Here is a 17791-nt window from a genome sequence, read left to right on the forward strand (position 1 = left end):
CAATAATAACTGAGTTCCCATCTTTACTAAATGAGGAGACGGCGGTGATGAAGTTCCAGCACTTTTATTGAGAAACAGAACAGAGATCACATAGATGGAAAGTAATCGTACCCCACGGTCCCGCTGCAGTCTGCGTCTGCCCTGTCTCTGGCTGTCTCGCTTTTCGGCTCCCCCTAATACTGCACAGTGGCCTTGGCTTGAGACATAACAAAGACAGTCTATCATAGACAATCAGTATTCCCCCCCCCCCCCCCCCCCCCCCAGCAGCTGCAGCATTTGGCCTTGCAATCAGCAAACAGTGGATCTCATACACAGCCATCATGTCTGCAGGCCTCCTATGTCCGAGTGGCGCGAGGCCATAGTGACTTCAGAATAATATTTCTTATAACACAGAGATAGTGCACATTCACTTTTTGTAGCGATACATTGATGCGATCTATAATAGTTAGAAACTCCAGCCATCTTTGGAGCTCTATATTCTCAATAATAGAAACATTAATAGGTTTAAATGGGTTGCATCACTTTACTCAATTGAACTTGCATTTGAATTATTTGTCCAGTTTGTATGCCAGGGTGGTTTTTTTAGATTATGCCACTGAAAATGTATCTTAAAAGTATAACACATTTTGACTATATTTTCCTGCCACGTTTTATCTTCACACTATTTATGCACCAAAACAGACATTTTTGTCCTCTTTCATCCAGTTTATGTTCCTCTGCTAGTGAAATGTTAAAAACAACTTATAAAACAGGAACTAAAAGGGTGCGCTTAATCTGTTGTATCTCATACATAAAACAGTGAAGATGGAGAATAATGTACATGTGTGGCCTTCATAAGTTTCTACAACTCACAATAAAATCGTTTTTTCATACAATTTGTGGTTTTCTCATAGCTGCAGCTGATCTGAATCCTATATTCTTGTTCGTCTCTCTGACAAAAAAGCATGATGCGAGGGGAAATCATTAACTTAACACTAATTTCTCTTTCTTTGACTCCTCAGCAGGTTCCTCTGAATTAGATTAATCCACCATGGCTAAAAAAATCTGAGCAACTTCATCAGCTGATTAATACTCAGCAGAATTCAGCATATTAAATCCTAAAAAAAATGGTGTTTAGGATTTAAAGGGTGTAGCAGGAAGAGATTGTAACCTGGACATTCAAAATAAGCCTCACAGATACTGTTCATTTCAGAAATTAAGGGTTTAGCTTCTAATTTTAATCTATTTCATTTTATTACAAAAGTGGGTTCCAAATTTCCGAATGGATTTAAAGAACTATGTTGAATTGTGTCGGTTTTTATGTAGTAGTTGCCTAAAAGATTATTTGAATACAATTTCTAAAATCAAACACTTATAAAGAAGTGGATTTTAAAAATGTTTAATAACCACCTAAAATGGGGAGAGAGAAAAAAAACTTATATGGCCATTTGTAGTGAAATAAAATAGTCAAATTCATCACAAGACAGGTGAGTTTACAGTAAGCACTTCCAGCTTCCTTTTGACCTTGCTCAGCTTTTATGTTCAGTAACGTGACAACAATTAGTGGATAGTTTTTTCGACACCGACTTCACAGTTCTGGATCCAAACACAGTGAAACTGTCTTTTTTATGACTTCAGTCCGCTCTGCCCTTCTTCTCTGTTCCGTTTGATTTGTCCTCGCGGCTCTCTCGCTCCGTCTCACTGCTGCCCCCTTGTGACGTCTGGTGGTAAAGCGCGTGAAGACGTTCCGCGTTCACGTCGGCGTCCTCCGCGCCCTCACAGCACCTCATCCAGGACTGAGGAACAGCCTCGATGCCATAGTGGGCCCCGGCGATGGCCCCGGCCATGCAGGCTATGGTGTCTGTGTCCCCACCCAGGGCCAAACTGTATGCAAGTGTCCTCTCCAGGCCGCCGTAGCTCTCTGGCAGGTACTCTCGTGGCTGAAGGCAGTGAAGGACGCAGAAGATGGCCGTGGGGACAGAGTGTAGTGCTGCAATGCCGTTTCCTGGAAGTAAAGCAGGGGGAGAAAATGCTAAAAACTACTAATGTTTTGTTTGTGCTTGCCTCTTTTTTTTTATTAATAGTATGCACTACAGCCTATATTTTAAATCCTTTCCTGCAAAGTTTGTGATTAGTCCTGCCCACACCCCTCACTTTATTTCATGCACTGTCCAGTTCGATCATTGTATCTCCACTGAATGTTTTAACTGCAGTTGATCTAAAGCAGAATAAATAAAATATATTCAACAACTGTTCTTTTAAATCCCAAATCCTCATGTAAAGGAGAAAAAAATACACATCTGTGCTATAAAGAAATAAATGTGTCACTAATATAAATCAGTTAGGAAACACAGATGAAATCTTTGGGAAACATTTGAAAAGAAAAAGTAGAGTAAATTTTAAAACACGACATATTGCTGAACAAACAATGGTTCAGAACATACAGATAAAAATAAGAAGGTTCAGTCTTTGTGAAATTTCCACACACGGGTTTGGGACCGGATTGTTTAATTGTGGAGCGCCGACGTATCCCGTTACTTCTTCATAAAACAAACCTTGGCCTTGAAATGAATTTTCTTCTGACTCTGCAAACAGATTAGATTTTTTTGTTGGGTTGTGGGGGAGCAGCCACATCAAATCCATAATCAGAGTGATTCGTTTAGCATTTTTTGATTGAAACTGGGCCTATTTTAAATAATTAAGACATTTAAATTGCTATTTGTCCCGTTCCTTCTTATCACTTAACTTTGGCCAACAAACGAGACCTTTGGTAAAATGTGAACTTCTTTATTGATTGTTTGCTGGAGTACTCACAACACCACACCTGGTGTTCTTCCACCTAGCGGACAAAGCAGCGCCGCCGAACAATCTACAGGACTGTCTCAGAAAATTAGAATATTGTGATAAAGTTCTTTATTTTCTGTAATGCAATTAAAAAACATGAAATGTCATACATTCTGGAATTATTACAAATCAACTGAAATATCGCAAGCCTTTTATTGTTTTAATATCGCTGATTATGGCTTACAGCTTAAGAAACCCAAATATCCTATCTCAAAATATTAGAATATCGTGAAAAAGTATACTAGTAGGCTATTCAACTAATCACTTGAATCGTCTAATTAACTTGAAACACTGCAGGGTTTCCTGAGCCTTGAAAAACACTCAGCTTGGTTCAGTAAACTAAATCACAAGTATGGTAGTGGTTAAGAGACGACATCAGATTCTCACAGTAACTGGTGTACTGACCATGGCATTACTGTCCTTGATTGGCCTGCCAATTCCCCTGACCTGAACCCCATAGAGAATTTGTGGGGTATTGTGAAGAAGAAGCTGAAAGACACCAGAGCCAACAATGCAAATGAGCTAAAGGCCGCTATTGAAGCATCCTGGGCATCCATAACACCTCAGCAATGCCACAGGCTGATTGCCTCCATGCCACGCCGCATTGATGCAGTAATCTGTGCAAAAGGATTCCCAACCAACTACTGAGTGCATTAATGGACACTTTCAAATGTTTGATTTTGTTTTGCTGTTATAATTTTTGTTTTACTTGATCTGAGGAAATATTCTAATATTTTGAGATAGGATTTTTGAGTTTTCTTCAGCTGTACGCCATAATCAGCGATATTAAAACAATAAAAGGCTTGCGATATTTCAGTTGATTTGTAATGAATCCAGAATGTATGACATTTTATGTTTTTTTAATTGCATTACAGAAAATAAAGAACTTTATCACAATATTCTAATTTTATGAGACAGTCCTGTATTGTCACAGCTAAATACACAACACTACTTCTTTGTTTTTGAGTTGCATATTTCTTCAACTTAATGGTTATATTCAATAATACAACAAATTTTTCCCCCAGTCTTGATTTTATTTCCAACCCCAGTTGTACTCTTCACTCTTCCAACAATCTAGGGATCTGTTGTCCATTTTAAGACCCATGCTTCACCTCAAGTGGTCCTAAAACCGCTCACCCCTATTCCTTATGCATGGTCTAGTATAAGCTGCGGATATTTCTTTAATAGCCATTTAAAAATAAAAAAACAACCAACCACTTCTGCATGTCAAGCCTGCAACATTTATACTTGTAGTTAAGGAGTAAAGATGGACTAAAGTTCAGAGACCAAAAACCCAAATATCTGAACTCAATCCACGTTTTGAAATTTTTTAAAAGGGAGGATAGAAATTCCAATTTAAGTTTAAATTAAATCTTAAGACAGCGTGGGGGGAAGTTTACTCACCCAGTTCAGAGATAACTTCCTCTATGCTGACTTTACTTCTGTCCATCAGGTCTCTGACTTTGTGGAGACGCTCGCAGAACGGCTTTTCTGCTTCTTTTAGACTGAAAAAAATACACGACATTCAGAAAACTGCAGCGAATCGGCGACCGTTTCCGTTTCTAGACGTCTAAAAGCGGGTTTTAAAAAGGAGCGGATAAAGTTCAATCAGACAACCACTCACATTCTGGCATCGCGACGCGCCTCCTGCTCGCTCTCCACCTCTTCCATTTCTGTGATCAACCTGCTGATGAACTGCTGAGGCAGGTTTAGCGCCCCCTGCAGGGAAAGGTGAACAGCCATCGCTTGCAGGACAGCCCCGTTGTAACCCAGGGAGCAGGAGTGTGTCAGCATGGCACCACGACGGGCAAACTGCAGCGGAAAATAACCAGCGGTGTCATGATCAACCTCTCATTTGTTTATATTTAAAACACGCCACATGTTCGCCACTCACCCGTTTAACATCAGCCAAATCTGGAAAAGCCAACGCGAAGGGAGCCGCTCTCATTGCCCCGCCGTTTCCAAACGAGCCTCGGCCGTTGAACTGATCCCTCGCTGGTTGGAACACGTCGGCGAGCTGGGGGGAGGCGAGTTTCTTCAACACCTGGATCACTCCAGAACCATAACCACGGCCTGGGGAGGCACTGTACTCCTTCGCAAACCTACAGGGGGCAAAAAATAAATAAATAAATAAATATCAAGGTTGAAAGTATCTAAAGTCAGACTTAAAATTAGCAGGGAAGCCGGAGTGAGCATCAATCTACCTGCGGGCCAAGTCCTGCTCGTCAAATCCAGAGCGGTTCAGAAGAGACTGGACCACGCACCGCGTCATCGCCGTGTCGTCGCTGTATTCAAGGATGCCTGGCAAACACAGACCGGGTCCTGATTAACATGTCGCACCTCGTCAGGATACATATTAACTCTAGGGCTGAACAATTAATCGCATTTTCAATATAGTCGCGATTTTTAAAAAAAACGCAATTTCCAAATCGCAGAGGTCTGCAGTTTTTGGCTATGTAACAATTAGTGAATCAGACACGTCCATTAGGTGTTGGTAAAATGTTTAAAGTGGGTTTTCCTCCACATGGAAGGGAAGACAGTTGCAGCAGTGAGATAATCTAATTTTATTACTTGTTTTAGAGTTTATATAATCGTACATAGCATTAAGTACAGGTCAATCAGTTTAATATATAGAGTTGCTTGTTGGTTGCACTTTATGTTCAACAAGGTTTGATGTCCAAATCAATTAAAAGCTGTTCTATTGAATAATATTCTGATCAATAGAAATATTAAAAGTTCTTTTTTTAAATAGTCCTTGTTTACAAACGTCTTTATTTAGACGCCATTTTTTTGCTTGTGGTTAATGCAGAGAAAAGTCAAAATTGCAATTTTGTTGAAATATATCGTAGGCAGAACGCAATCATTTCTGCTCCGAGTTTAGATGCTGTGGGTCTTTTAGAAACTAATCTGCACGGCGAGGAAACAATTTGATTTGTTGTGTGTATATATTTTAAAAAGACATGATAAATTAAACTGGGGAAACATTTGCATTAAATCGCAATATTAAGAAAATAAAAAAAAAATAAAAATCGCAATTAGATTATTTTCCAAAATCATTCAGCCCTAATTAACTTTAGATAAATTCCCTCCCTCTACTCCAGGTCAAATGATCAATGCTTTAAAAACGGATCTTTTTGCATTACAGGACCTAAAGGCTGCATTGAAAACACAAGAGGGTTATAAATAAAACGGACTCATCAGACTGCAAAGGTAGGAATCTGGTACTTCATTGATTCACATCGACTGCTTTATCATGTGGCAGTGATACACCTGAGCCAAAAGAGATCATATGTGGGGTTGCTTTACTTTTTTCCAACACCTAAAAGGTTCCCTGATGCACTTTTTTTTTTTTAAACCAAAATTATAAATAAGAGCTGGATACAACTCAAGGCTTAAAGCTACATGGCACGTCTGAAACTGTAACTGCTTTACAAAACTATCTATATTCCTTAAACCTTGTTCACATTCTTTATCCTAAAGCTGCTGTTTAATTTTTGGGTGTTTGTTTGATGATATACACGACAAAGTAGCAGATAAGAATGACGAAAAAATGTCGTGACGAAGAAAAAAACATTTTCCATATAAGTCGCAGTGCAGGTAAGGCTTGCATAACGTTTGTCTCTTTGAAGAAACCTGCATAACATGAGTTCCAACATCATCAAATCTCCCTTTGGGATTAATAAAGTGTTTTTTGAGCAGAACCGATCATGTATTCAGCCCCACTGAGTGACTAGACCTTAGATCTTCTGAAATATCTTCCAACCCGCCTGCAAGTCTAAAGCCTTGCGTCCTGCTCTAACCACTAGGACACCTAGAGGGCTGAATACATCGGTAAAAATGTTAAGTCATATATCATTTGGATTTCACTTCCCATTTATATGATGTGGGTCTATAGGATTAAATAAAAATATCCCTTAAATTTGTAGTTGTATCACTGTAAAATTGCTGAAGGGGGCTGAGAATATAATCTACAAGGTATAGCAGTAATGGACTAGGAACTACATTTCTAAAGCCATATAAAAGTATATTATAAAATCAAACAACTGCAAGTTGAGGAACTTGCAGTTATTTTTTTATTTTTAACCAGACTATATGGTTGTTTTTCAGTTCTTAGTAAAAAGAAAAAAGAAAAAATTTGTCAGCCAGCTGAAGCTCATCCAAATCTCTGCCTCCAGAGTCGAGACCACCACCAAGAACATAGAAAATATAACAATAGTGCTTAAATCATTGCACTAACTCCGTATTCGGAAAAAAAAGAATTTCTGAAATGTGTTTTTATTCTATAAAGCACTGAACAGTCCTAAATCCAACTCGGGGTTAACTAACATACAAAAGTCCCTAAGAAAGAGAGATGAGAGTGACTTTCTATGCTCCTTTAGAATAAAAACATAGATTAAAAGGAGAATGCTTGTACTCTTGTCTATGCAAGAATGTCTTGATAAAATAATCCACCGGGATAAATATCTGGATCACAGATCAGCCTGATCTAATAAATAAAGGCCCAGCTTCTCTCTCTCTCTCTCTCTCTCTCTCTCTCTCTCTCTGTTTCGACATCAAAGGCAAAGCTCTTGATATACCCGTCCGTCTACGTTATGGATCATGAACAAATAAACGAGTTCTTGCAAACAAGTTGCTGAAATAAGTTTACTCCGGAGGGGGACAGAGTGCTCAGCCTTCAAGATCAGACGAGGGGTTCTGCTATCAGGTTCTGCTCAAAGTAGAGCTGCTGCTCCTCTGCATCAAATACATTTTTCAATTCAATTCTATTTTAGTTATATGGCGCCAATTCATGAAACATGTCATCCCAAGGCAGTTTCCAAATCAAGTTCAATCATATTATACAGATCGGTCAAAAATAGTCCCTCTCTAAGGAAACCCAGCAGATTGCATCAACTCTTGACAAGCAGCGTTCACTCCTCCTGAAAGAGGGTAGAGCCACAGTGGACAGTCGTCTGCATTGTCCATGGCTTTGCAGCAATCCCTCATACTGAGCAAGCATGCAGCGACAGTGGAGAGGAAAACTCCCCATCAAAAGGAGCCAGTTGAGGTGGACATCTGTCTGGGGTTCCCTGCTGGACCTGTTGCCCCCATGAAGATAAGCGGTAGATAATGGATGGATGTAAACTGGCATCCATCCATCAGGCTTTTCAACATTTGCCACTCCAGTGACTAATCAGAGGAACCGGGGAAAACTGGCTGATTGATTAGTGCATCACTACCCCAGATATCACCGCTTACTGCAGACCGGTGCTTATTATTAGCTCTCGCCTATGTGCGCCTCATTATGGGATTCCTAGTGTTTGTTTTTCTTTTAATGCGTTTCTTGTCTTTTTCATTCACCCTTACACGTTCTGTTTTGAGACTCAATTTTTATCAGCACAGTATGCACCGATTTATTTTTTTTTAATATGAGGAAAATAAACATAAAAGCAAAGCCTGGCCGAATAAAAAAATTGCAGCGATTAAACAATATCGTCCATTTTTATTCAAGCTGTGCTGTCATTAGATTCAGAGCAAAATGTGACAACTAGGCTGCTGGTACCAAAATGCCTCCAGAACCTGTTTTAGTTTTTGGTTTGTTTTTTTGTTTGTTTTTTTGTCCTAAAAATTCGCCTTATTCGTGTTAACTGGCTCACAGGTTCCTTTAGATTCGTCCTCCAGGCCGCTCAGGTGCTGCAGCACGCTCTCCATGGGAACCTCCTCCGCTCCTTCAAACTCTCCACCGACGCAGTCTCCCAGCGCAGCCGCCACCAGCGCTCCCCTGAAGCGGGACAAAGACGCCGGGCCTCCCGCTGCCGAGGCCGCCGCTCTCACCGCCGTCATTGCCATTCATCCGCCGGACGCGCAACTTCGCCCTAAACGCTGTGAAACGTTCACTATCTGACAGCGAAAGAGAGGCCGACGACAACAAACGTCGGCGAAACTCCTGCGATTATACGCTTCCTGAACCTGTTAAGTTCCCGGTGAAAGGTTCCGATCGTCGAGCACAGAACTATGACTGCCTAGAACCAGTCTCCACTGGTAAGGTAATTCGAACAACTTCTGGAACACGTATTTCTAAAACACAAACTCCACCTACTACCAAGCAGTATCTAATATATGTGCACCAAACTTTGTTAAAAAAAAAAGCTTTTGCTCAAAAAGTGAAAATGGATTTGGTAATTATATTAGAATTATTTAGTTTAACAAGTTTTTTTCACTTTTATTTTCTTTACATATAATGAAAATTACGACAAGAAATTGATAGAGCTCGCCCCCTTCTGGACAGAAGATTTATTATTATTATTATTATTATTATTATTATTATTAGTAGTAGTAGTATTATTATTATTATTATTATTATTATTAATAATAATAATAATAATAATAATAATAATAATAATAATAATAATAATAATAATAATAATAATTTCCCTTGATCAGCTCCAGCCACTGTCTCAATGTGGTTTGCTGGAGTCCACAAAGCATTAGTAATGTCTTTGTAACGCTTTCATGTCTGATACATCTCATTTACTATGTTGCTAATCTGTTCTTGAATTTCTTTAGATCGGAACATGAGATCATTTAGCCGACTTTGTGTTGTTCAGGATGTTCTTTATAAGTGACTTCTTGATTTTTGTGAGTCTGGTAGCACTCAGGCAAATATTCAGGCAATGTAATTGAGAAAGAAATGTGACTAATCACTGTTAATTCCTGATTTAACAAGGAGGGGTAATTATATTTTCACCTAGGGCCAGGCTGGTTTGAATATTTTTTCCCTTTAATAAATGAAAAAATCAATACAGCTAAAAGCTATTTTAATGTGTGATAATGTTAAGGTCTTTTTGTTCTCAGATATTAGAATTTGTTTGATCTTAAACAAAATATATCTGTCATTGGGGAATACATGATAACCAATGATTAGGGAAAAACAAATATATTGTAACTTAAATTAAATTGATTTATTTGGCTAATATGGTACATTGGGCATTGTATTTTTTTCCTTTTATTTCAAAGCATTGCACTGATGTATCCTGAGTGACACATGCTGAAGGGATGAGCATTGATTGTATCACATATGTTTCAAGGAGAATTGATAAGATAAGATAAGATAGTCTTTATTGATCTCACAATGGAGAAATTCACTCGTGACATCGGCTCATACAAGAAGGTGCAGAGTAGGGAAGGTGCATTCAGTTATATACAGTGCATCTTCATATATACAATGGATCAAAAGGAATACCAAAAAATACAAAAAAGGAAATAGGAATGGGCATATGATGTCTTATTTACATTCTTAGTGGTCTATATATATAAACATATCTATATACTTAAATATATACATATATCTATGTGCCTACATACATACATACCTACGCGTATATATGTGCATATACATTGTATACATTTGTACATACATACATACATACATGTGTACTGACTTATGTTCAGGTGTTGATAGCAGCAGAAGTCACTACATCAGGATTATTGCACGGGTTGTAGGACAGTGTATTAATTAGATTATTGCACATTAGTGCAATAATCATGTACCAACTTCTTGAAGGAGTGTCCCATTTCTGAATAAAACGTTTTAGCCTCTACCCTACCCAAATAAAACGCCAATGGAAGGGGGAGGGTGCGGTTCTAGATAATGAACAAAGAAAATGGAATTCAGTTTTGGGGACAAAAACTGAACGCAGCCGGGCTTCCAGTTGCATTTGCGGTGCGTCGTCATTTTTCCGACGCACCGCAAACGCAGCACGTTAGCGTGTTGGCCCAACCATATGCAAGCGTGTTGGCATTTGTGGGAGGCGAGAAGGAGAGAGTCAGGAAATACTGAAAGCTCTTATATTTTGGCATTTCAGTAATGGTTTTACACATTTCTAATTCACCGGGTTCAATTATGTATTAATTTACACCGTCAGGACGGGGAGAAAAAAAACAAAACAAAGAGGGAGCACCTAATCTGAGGGTTACGGTAAAGCATTTTTTTTGTTTATTGTTAAAGTACTTGCTTGTGTATTTCCTTAAACGAGTCTTACTGAACACTTAATTGTTGCGTATAATATTTCCAGAATTAAATGGCCAGCTTATCTGGAAGAAGTGTAGCATCGTTGTTGTAGTAGCTTCGTCTGACGCCCCATTGAGAAGGAGGAGGAGGGCATCTGGAAGCGCGGCGTCTGCAGCATAATTAAAACATGGCGGACTCCGAGGAATTTAGACTTAAACGTTTAAAGGTAGGAAATTCAAACGAAGACGACAAAAGCTGAGGGTGGCCAGGGGGGAAAGCTAAACGTACTAGCCAACCCAGCTTCATTTTTTGTGGTGTGCAGCGTTTGTTCAGAAAGCTTCCGGTGGAGAGCTGCTGGTTTTGAGGCTAGCATCTGCTAGCTTGCTACATGGCTCTGTTTAGCATCTTGTTTCAAGGTGGTAGGGGGGAAAAAAATGGAAAACCTAAGCATTCGCCGCGTTTGGCTGGCACTTCCACACACCCTTAGAGCTTTCATCAACCCACGCGTGGAGGCTTGCAGCTGTTCTCACGCAACACGACCAAGGACCGCTGTGGACAATACATACAGCAGATTTCACTGAGTTTATGCACATTCACCGCATTGACTCTTGCAGCCGTGACGATTCCACCCTCCCACGAGTCATCTTAAGCAAATGTTGTGTGTTTGCGTCTAAAAAAAAAATGCATCAAAACGTGACGTGTTGATTAATTTTAAACCGCTTTCTGGGTGACACGCCTCTTACACATCACTGGACCACGCTAGGCCTGGATTCATTGATCACTATTGGGGGATGCCCTACAGCCAAAGGGTCAAAATTACACCTAAACCCTCCTTCGGGTTTGGGTTATTTGGGTCACCTTACCCTTTTATGAAGTTGCACCTCTACCACATGCTATCTGTAGTCATAATAAAGCTTCCAGCATTGTTTTAGCTGCAGATTTGACCACCGTTATCTGAGAAGTAGTATAGTCCATGCACATTTAGTTGGTTTCCTGGCACAGACTGTGCTTTTTAAAGACAATCCACGAATCCTCAGGTTTATTAAAGTAACAAACATGCCTTGAAAGACCATTTAAAAACAAAAAACTTCCTTTTTAACATGAAACACAGTGAACAGAATACCTAAGGGCATTCATCCCTGACCTAACCGATGTGTTTTCCCTCCATCCAGCATGAAGAGCAGATGTCCCGAATGTTTGATGAAGTGATGGGGCTGGGAGAGTTCGCCGACTCCTCCAGGGGCTCCGCGGCTTCCTCCAAGAGCGGCGGTCAGGCAGAATCGAAAGGACTGGAAGAAACTTTGGAGCAAGGGGAAAACCAGCCGCTTGAGGAAGATAGCAACTCCAGCAGACAAGAGAAGAAGACGGATGAGGGGACGGGGGAGACGGGTTTTCCTCCCCTGAGTTTATCCTCTCCTGAAAAACCCTCTTTGTTTAATATGGTAGGCAGTGAAAGAGGGGGTGGCGGGGCGGCATTTGATGATGCGCTCGACGGCCTTCCCGCTTTTGGACCAGAGGAGGAGGACGAAGACTGGCACTTTGCCCTGCCAATGGACTCCCTGGAAGATGGCGATGCGGGTAAGGCCAGCAAGATCGGTCAACTTGGGCGGGAGAACAGTGCTGCTCGGGGCAATCCCTTTGCCCCGAAACCTGGAGCTGAAGAGAAGGAGGAAGAGAATGAGGGGAGCACCGAGTCTGCCAACACCTCCCACTCATCTCAGGACAACAACCCGGACAACAGCAAAGGTAAAACCACAACTGACACTAAGTTCCTGCAAAAGTAAAAAGGCAAGGCAAATTTATTTATATAGCTCAATTCAGTACAGAGACAATGCAAAGTGATTTACATGATTAAAATATAGGAAAATAAGACAGAATAAAAGCAAGTAGGGACAGAATGTAGAAACAAAAAAGAACGTTAAAAACAGTTTAACTAGAACAGTCAAAGGCAATTTTAAACAAATGTGTTTTTAATTTTACAGTTTTCTGGAAGTTTGTTCCAGATAAGTGAACCATAGCAAAAAAAAAAAGGGGGGGGGGGGGGAGGGGGGTCGAAAATTAGATGGGATTAGGGAAATGTATCCACAGTGTGAAAAAATATTTGTATTTCCAGACTTCATTGATAATCCTAGTCTATAAAGGTTGATTCCTTCGTCTTGTTTAGCCATCTTTCCATCCTTGTCTCTCCATTTGTTCATGCGTATCCATGGAAACAGTTAAGCTAAAAGTGTTTCATACTCCTGACAGATAAAAAACAAAACAAAAAAAAAAACGTTTTTTTCCTGTTTTTTATCAATTTTATTTTACCTCTTTTAGAGCGGCCCAGATGGACTCCCAACCTGAATCTGATTGAGAATCTAAGATCAGGGTGATGAAAGGCGGTTTAACAATCTCCATGACTTTGAGTTTATTCCATAAAATAAATTGTCAAAATAAAAGTTAAATGCATGTTAGAAGCTTATCAGCAGCTCCAATGCCAAAATTAGTGTTTTCAGTGATTTCTATGGGGATAAACGAATGTGCCAGTATGACAGAAATTCCTTTTTTTGTGTGTGTGTACCCTTTTGGACCTTGTTTTAGCATCTTCTTTGTTGTTCCTGTGTCAGTTCTAATCAGAAGCAAAAATCTTGGTTGAATGAAAATAACTAAATCTGCCAGGGGTAGGGATGGGTATCTTTGACATTTGAATTGATACGGTACCAATATTAAGTTCCTGGGAATCAGTACTGGTACTCAACAATACCTATTTTCAGTATTTTTGTGTGTTTATATGGTAATAAATATTAGTTTAATAATATTATCTCTAAGTTTTTTTTTTTAGTTATTTATTTCTCACTAAATACTTATTTGGATCTACAAATGATCCTTCTGAAATAATTTCTGAATTGTAATGCGTTGTCTGAATCCACAGCGCATAAAACAGACAGTTATCAGAGGCACACAGAGTGAACGAGATGAATAAGTGACAAGCTGTTTGTGAATCAAATTCAGGGAGTTATTTTAATGCAAGTTTCAGGAAAAACAGACTACATTAAAAACATTTTATCCCGCTTTTTAATTCAGGGTGGGATATATTTGCAATGTGGAAAGGGAGTGGCTCTCCTCTTTGCTCTGACTGCAGGCAGGTTTCAGGATGAGGCAGCAGCCTGTTAGACATGGTTTGGAGAAGTGGGAAGGGGCTCACAGCAACACTCAAGACAAAAACTGCATAATGATTGGTGCTTTAACGGGAAGTCACCAATAACACAGAAGAAAGTTGATAGATTTTTCACTAGTTGCTTTTTTTGACGAAAAAAAGGTCGCTGAAGGGTCTGAAGAGTCAGTAATTATAGTGACAGTCACTGTTGGCAGCAGTGACCCAGTGATTCCTCAGATTAGAAGTATTCCCACCGCTGGCCTTGCACTTCGCCTCACAAATATTGCAGCAAGCGTAATCTGCAGCACATTTTGGAAGGTGGAGCCATACTTTAGTTGACTGGGCCAGCGGCTACTGATGTCATTACGCTTTTGTGCGTGCAATGCTGTGTTCATGTCCGGCATGGAAAATCGCCCACTTATCCACTCCCTCAGTGTCACAGTGATGTGTTTAGGTACTGAAACGTGGCACCGTTTGATTTTATGTGAATCGGTACTCTGTAGGTACCTCCCTGTAAAAGTACCGACTGCGGTACCCATCCCTAGCCAAGGGTGTGAATAATCTTGGTCTTAACTGTGTCAGTCCATCTATTTGTACATTAATCCAAAAAAAAAAAATCACTGTGCATCCTACTTCCTTCTCGTCATTTAGGTGCTTGCATATTAAAAATGGAACTACTGTAGAAATTTTCACAATAAATGTGCAGTGCCTTGCAAAAGTATTCAACCCCTTGGCTTTTTACCTATTTTGTTTCATTACAATCTTTAATTTAAATGTTTTTTTTATCTTATTTTGTGAGACAAATCTACATAAAAGTCTGAGTTGGTGAAGAGACATGGGGGGGGGGGGGGGTAATTGGCATGTTCATATGTATCCATCCCCCTTTGCTATGAAGCACCTAAAAAGTTTTGGTGCAATAAATTGCCTTCAAAAGTCACATAATTAATCAAATAAAGCTCACTTGTGTGCAATAAGTGTCAGTATAAACACACCTTTTCTGAAAGGCCCCAGAGGCTGCAGAACCGCTAAGCAAGAGGCATCGCACCATGAAGACCAAGGAGCTCTCCGAACAAGTCAGGGACAAAGTTGTTGAGAAGTACAAGTCAGGGTGAGGTTATAAAAAAATATCCAAATCTTTGATATGCCTGTAAATCCACCGTGTTGAAAATGAAAAGCATACAGAGCTACGACCTGAAAGCATACAGCTAAAGCAACACCAGAGCGGTTTAAGGGGAAATAATTAATTCAATTCAATTCAATTCAATTCAATTCAATTCAATTTTATTTATATAGCGCCAAATCATGAAACATGTCATCTCAAGGCACTTTACAAAGTCAAGTTCAATCATATTATACAGATTGGGTCAGATTATACAGATTGGTCAAAAATGTCCTATATAAGGAAACCAGTTGATTGCATCAAAGTCCCGACAAGCAGCAGTCACTCCTGGGGAACCGTAGAGCCACAGGGAGAGTCGTCTGCATTGTACATGGCTTTGCTGCAATCCCTCATACTGAGCAAGCATGAAGCGACAGTGGGAAGAAAAACCACCCATTAACGGGAAGGAAAAACCTCCGGCAGAACCGGGCTCAGTATGAACGGTCATCTGCCTCGACCGACTGGGGTTACAGAAGACAGAACAGAGACACAACAAGACAGACAAACAAGCACAGAAGCACACATTGATCTAGTAATCTGTTCTACATTAGATGGTAGTAGCGGGTGAGCCGTCTTCTCTGGATGATGTCACAGTTAACAGAACGCCAGACCAGGTGTACCTACTATGAAGAAAAAGAGAGAGAGCAAAAAGTTAAAAGCTGAAATGACGACAGTCATTTCAATGTAATACAATGCAAAACTGGAGAACAGTAGACTGAAGAACAGTAGAAATCAGTAGAGTGAGAAAATTAGACCCTGATGTCCTCCAGCAGCCTAGGCCTATCACAGCACAACTATAGAGATAGCTCAGGGTATGAGCCACTCTAACTATAAGCTTTGTCAAAAAGGAAAGTTTTAACATTAGTCTTAAAAATAGATAGGGTGTCTGCCTCACGGACCAAAACTGGGAGTTGGTTCCACAGGAGAGGAGCCTGATAGCTAAAGGATCTGCCTCCCATTCTACTTTTAGAGACTCTAGGAACCAGCAGCAGACCTGCAGTCTGAGAGCGAAGTGCTCTGTTAGGAACATACGGGGTAATCAGAGCTCTGATATATGGTGGAGCTTGATTATTAAGGGCTTTATACGTTAGAAGGAGAATTTTAAATTCTATTCTTGATTTAACAGGAAGCCAATGAAGGGAAGCTAAAATTGGAGAAATATGATCCCTCTTGTTGATTTTCATCAGAACTCTTGCCGCAGCATTTTGAATCAGCTGAAGACTTCGAACTGCATTTTGTGGACTTCCTGATAGTAAAGAATTACAATAGTCCAGCCTTGAAGTAACAAATGCATGGATTAGTTTTTCAGCATCACTCCTGGACAGAATGTTTCTAATTTTGGCGATATTCCGGAGGTGAAAAAAGGAAACTCTGGAAACATGTTTAATATGGGATTTAAATGACATGTCTTGGTCGAAAACAACACCAAGATTTTTAACTTTATTACCAGAGGCCAAGTTAATGCCATCCAGATTAAGGGATTGATTAAGAACTTTATTTTTTGAAGACTCTGGCCCAAAGATTACAACTTCTGTCTTGTCAGAATTTAAATGCAGGAAATTTAAAGTCATCCAGCTTTTGATGTCATCAAGACATGACTGCAGTCGAAGTAACTGATTGGATTCATCAGGATTTATGGATAAATATAGCTGAGTGTCATCAGCATAACAGTGGAAATTAATCCCATGCTGTCTGATAATTTTGCCAATCGGAAGCATATATATAGTAAATAGAATTGGTCCAAGGACTGAACCCTGTGGTACTCCACAAGTGACCCTAGAGTTTGAGGAAGATTTATTATTAACATGAACAAACTGGAATCTGTCCGACAGATAAGATTTAAACCAGCCTAATGCTTTTCCCTTAATCCCTACAGTATGCTCAAGTCTTTGTAGGAGAATATTGTGATCAACTGTATCAAATGCAGCACTGAGATCTAACAGGACAAGTATAGACACAAGTCCATTATCTGAGGCCATGAGAATATCATTAGTGACCTTCACCAGAGCTGTTTCAGTGCTATGATGAGCTCTGAAGCCTGACTGAAACTCCTCAAGTAGGTCATTACTTTGTAAATGTTCACATAGTTGATTAGCAACTACTTTCTCAAGAATTTTAGATAAGAAAAGAAGATTAGATATAGGTCTGTAATTTACTAACTCATCTTGATCAAGAGATGGTTTCTTAAGTAAAGGTTTAATAACAGCTACTTTAAAAGCCTGTGGTACATATCCATTTACCAAGGATAGATTAATCATGTCTAAAATAGGACCACTGATCAGAGGGAATACCTCCTTAAACAACTTGGTTGGGATTGGGTCTAACATACAGGTAGAAGGTTTAGATGAAGCTAAAATTTTAGATAACTCAGAAAGCTCTACTGCTTTTAAACAGTTCAGACACTGCGCAGGTTCTAAGGATTCCTCCAATGCTGCCTCACTTACTGAGGATGAGGTAATCATGTTTGGGAGGATGCCAATTATTTTATTTTTAATGGAATCAATTTTATTTATGAAGAATCCCATAAAATCATTACTACTAAGAGCTAAGGGAATGGATGGATCAACAGAGCTGTGGCTCTGAGTAAGTTTGGCAACTGTACTGAAGAGAAATCTAGGATTATTCTTATTCTCCTCAATTAATGATGAAAAATATGCTGCTCTAGCTCTGCGAAGGGTCTTGT

At 39.7% G+C, this 17791-nt stretch overlaps 2 protein-coding genes across 7 annotated transcripts in view; one reads left to right on the forward strand and one right to left on the reverse strand.

The window, feature by feature from the left end:
* Positions 1 to 1362: 1362 nt before the first annotated feature.
* Positions 1363 to 8824, reverse strand: adprs (ADP-ribosylserine hydrolase). The gene is made up of 6 exons (XM_036151164.1): positions 8460 to 8824; positions 5028 to 5124; positions 4718 to 4925; positions 4448 to 4635; positions 4228 to 4328; positions 1363 to 1984 (listed from the first exon to the last, which is right to left on the reverse strand). The coding sequence occupies exons 1-6, from the start codon at positions 8650 to 8652 to the stop codon at positions 1614 to 1616; spliced, it is 1158 nt and encodes a 385-aa protein (XP_036007057.1). The 5' UTR covers positions 8653 to 8824; the 3' UTR covers positions 1363 to 1613.
* The window catches only part of LOC105925588 (zinc finger MYM-type protein 4), a 38047-nt gene continuing 28996 nt past the window's right edge, over positions 8741 to 17791 (forward strand). Inside the window, exons 1-3 of one of the 6 annotated variants that reach the window (XM_036151159.1) lie at positions 10488 to 10780; positions 10878 to 11039; positions 11986 to 12559. In XM_036151159.1, coding sequence (XP_036007052.1) covers positions 11001 to 11039; positions 11986 to 12559 — 613 coding nt within the window. In that variant the 5' untranslated portion in view covers positions 10488 to 10780; positions 10878 to 11000. Of the gene's footprint in view, positions 8845 to 10487; positions 10781 to 10877; positions 11040 to 11985; positions 12560 to 17791 lie in introns of those variants that run through there. The other 5 variants (XM_036151157.1, XM_036151160.1, XM_036151158.1 and 2 more) reach the window with 5 other exon arrangements.

The sequence above is a fragment of the Fundulus heteroclitus genome, chromosome 19, assembly GCF_011125445.2.
Source record: "Fundulus heteroclitus isolate FHET01 chromosome 19, MU-UCD_Fhet_4.1, whole genome shotgun sequence".
NCBI lineage: Eukaryota > Metazoa > Chordata > Actinopteri > Cyprinodontiformes > Fundulidae > Fundulus > Fundulus heteroclitus.

Bases quoted from the DNA above. Each gene is read 5' to 3' on its own strand.
- adprs (XM_036151164.1), bottom strand. From the start codon at position 8,652: ATGGCAATGACGGCGGTGAGAGCGGCGGCCTCGGCAGCGGGAGGCCCG. The intron at 4,926-5,027 runs GTAGATTGATGC...TGCCCCCTGTAG, and splicing joins GAGCAGGACTTGGCCCGCAG to GTTTGCGAAGGAGTACAGTG. The intron at 4,636-4,717 runs GTGAGTGGCGAA...TTTCCGCTGCAG, and splicing joins ATTTGGCTGATGTTAAACGG to TTTGCCCGTCGTGGTGCCAT.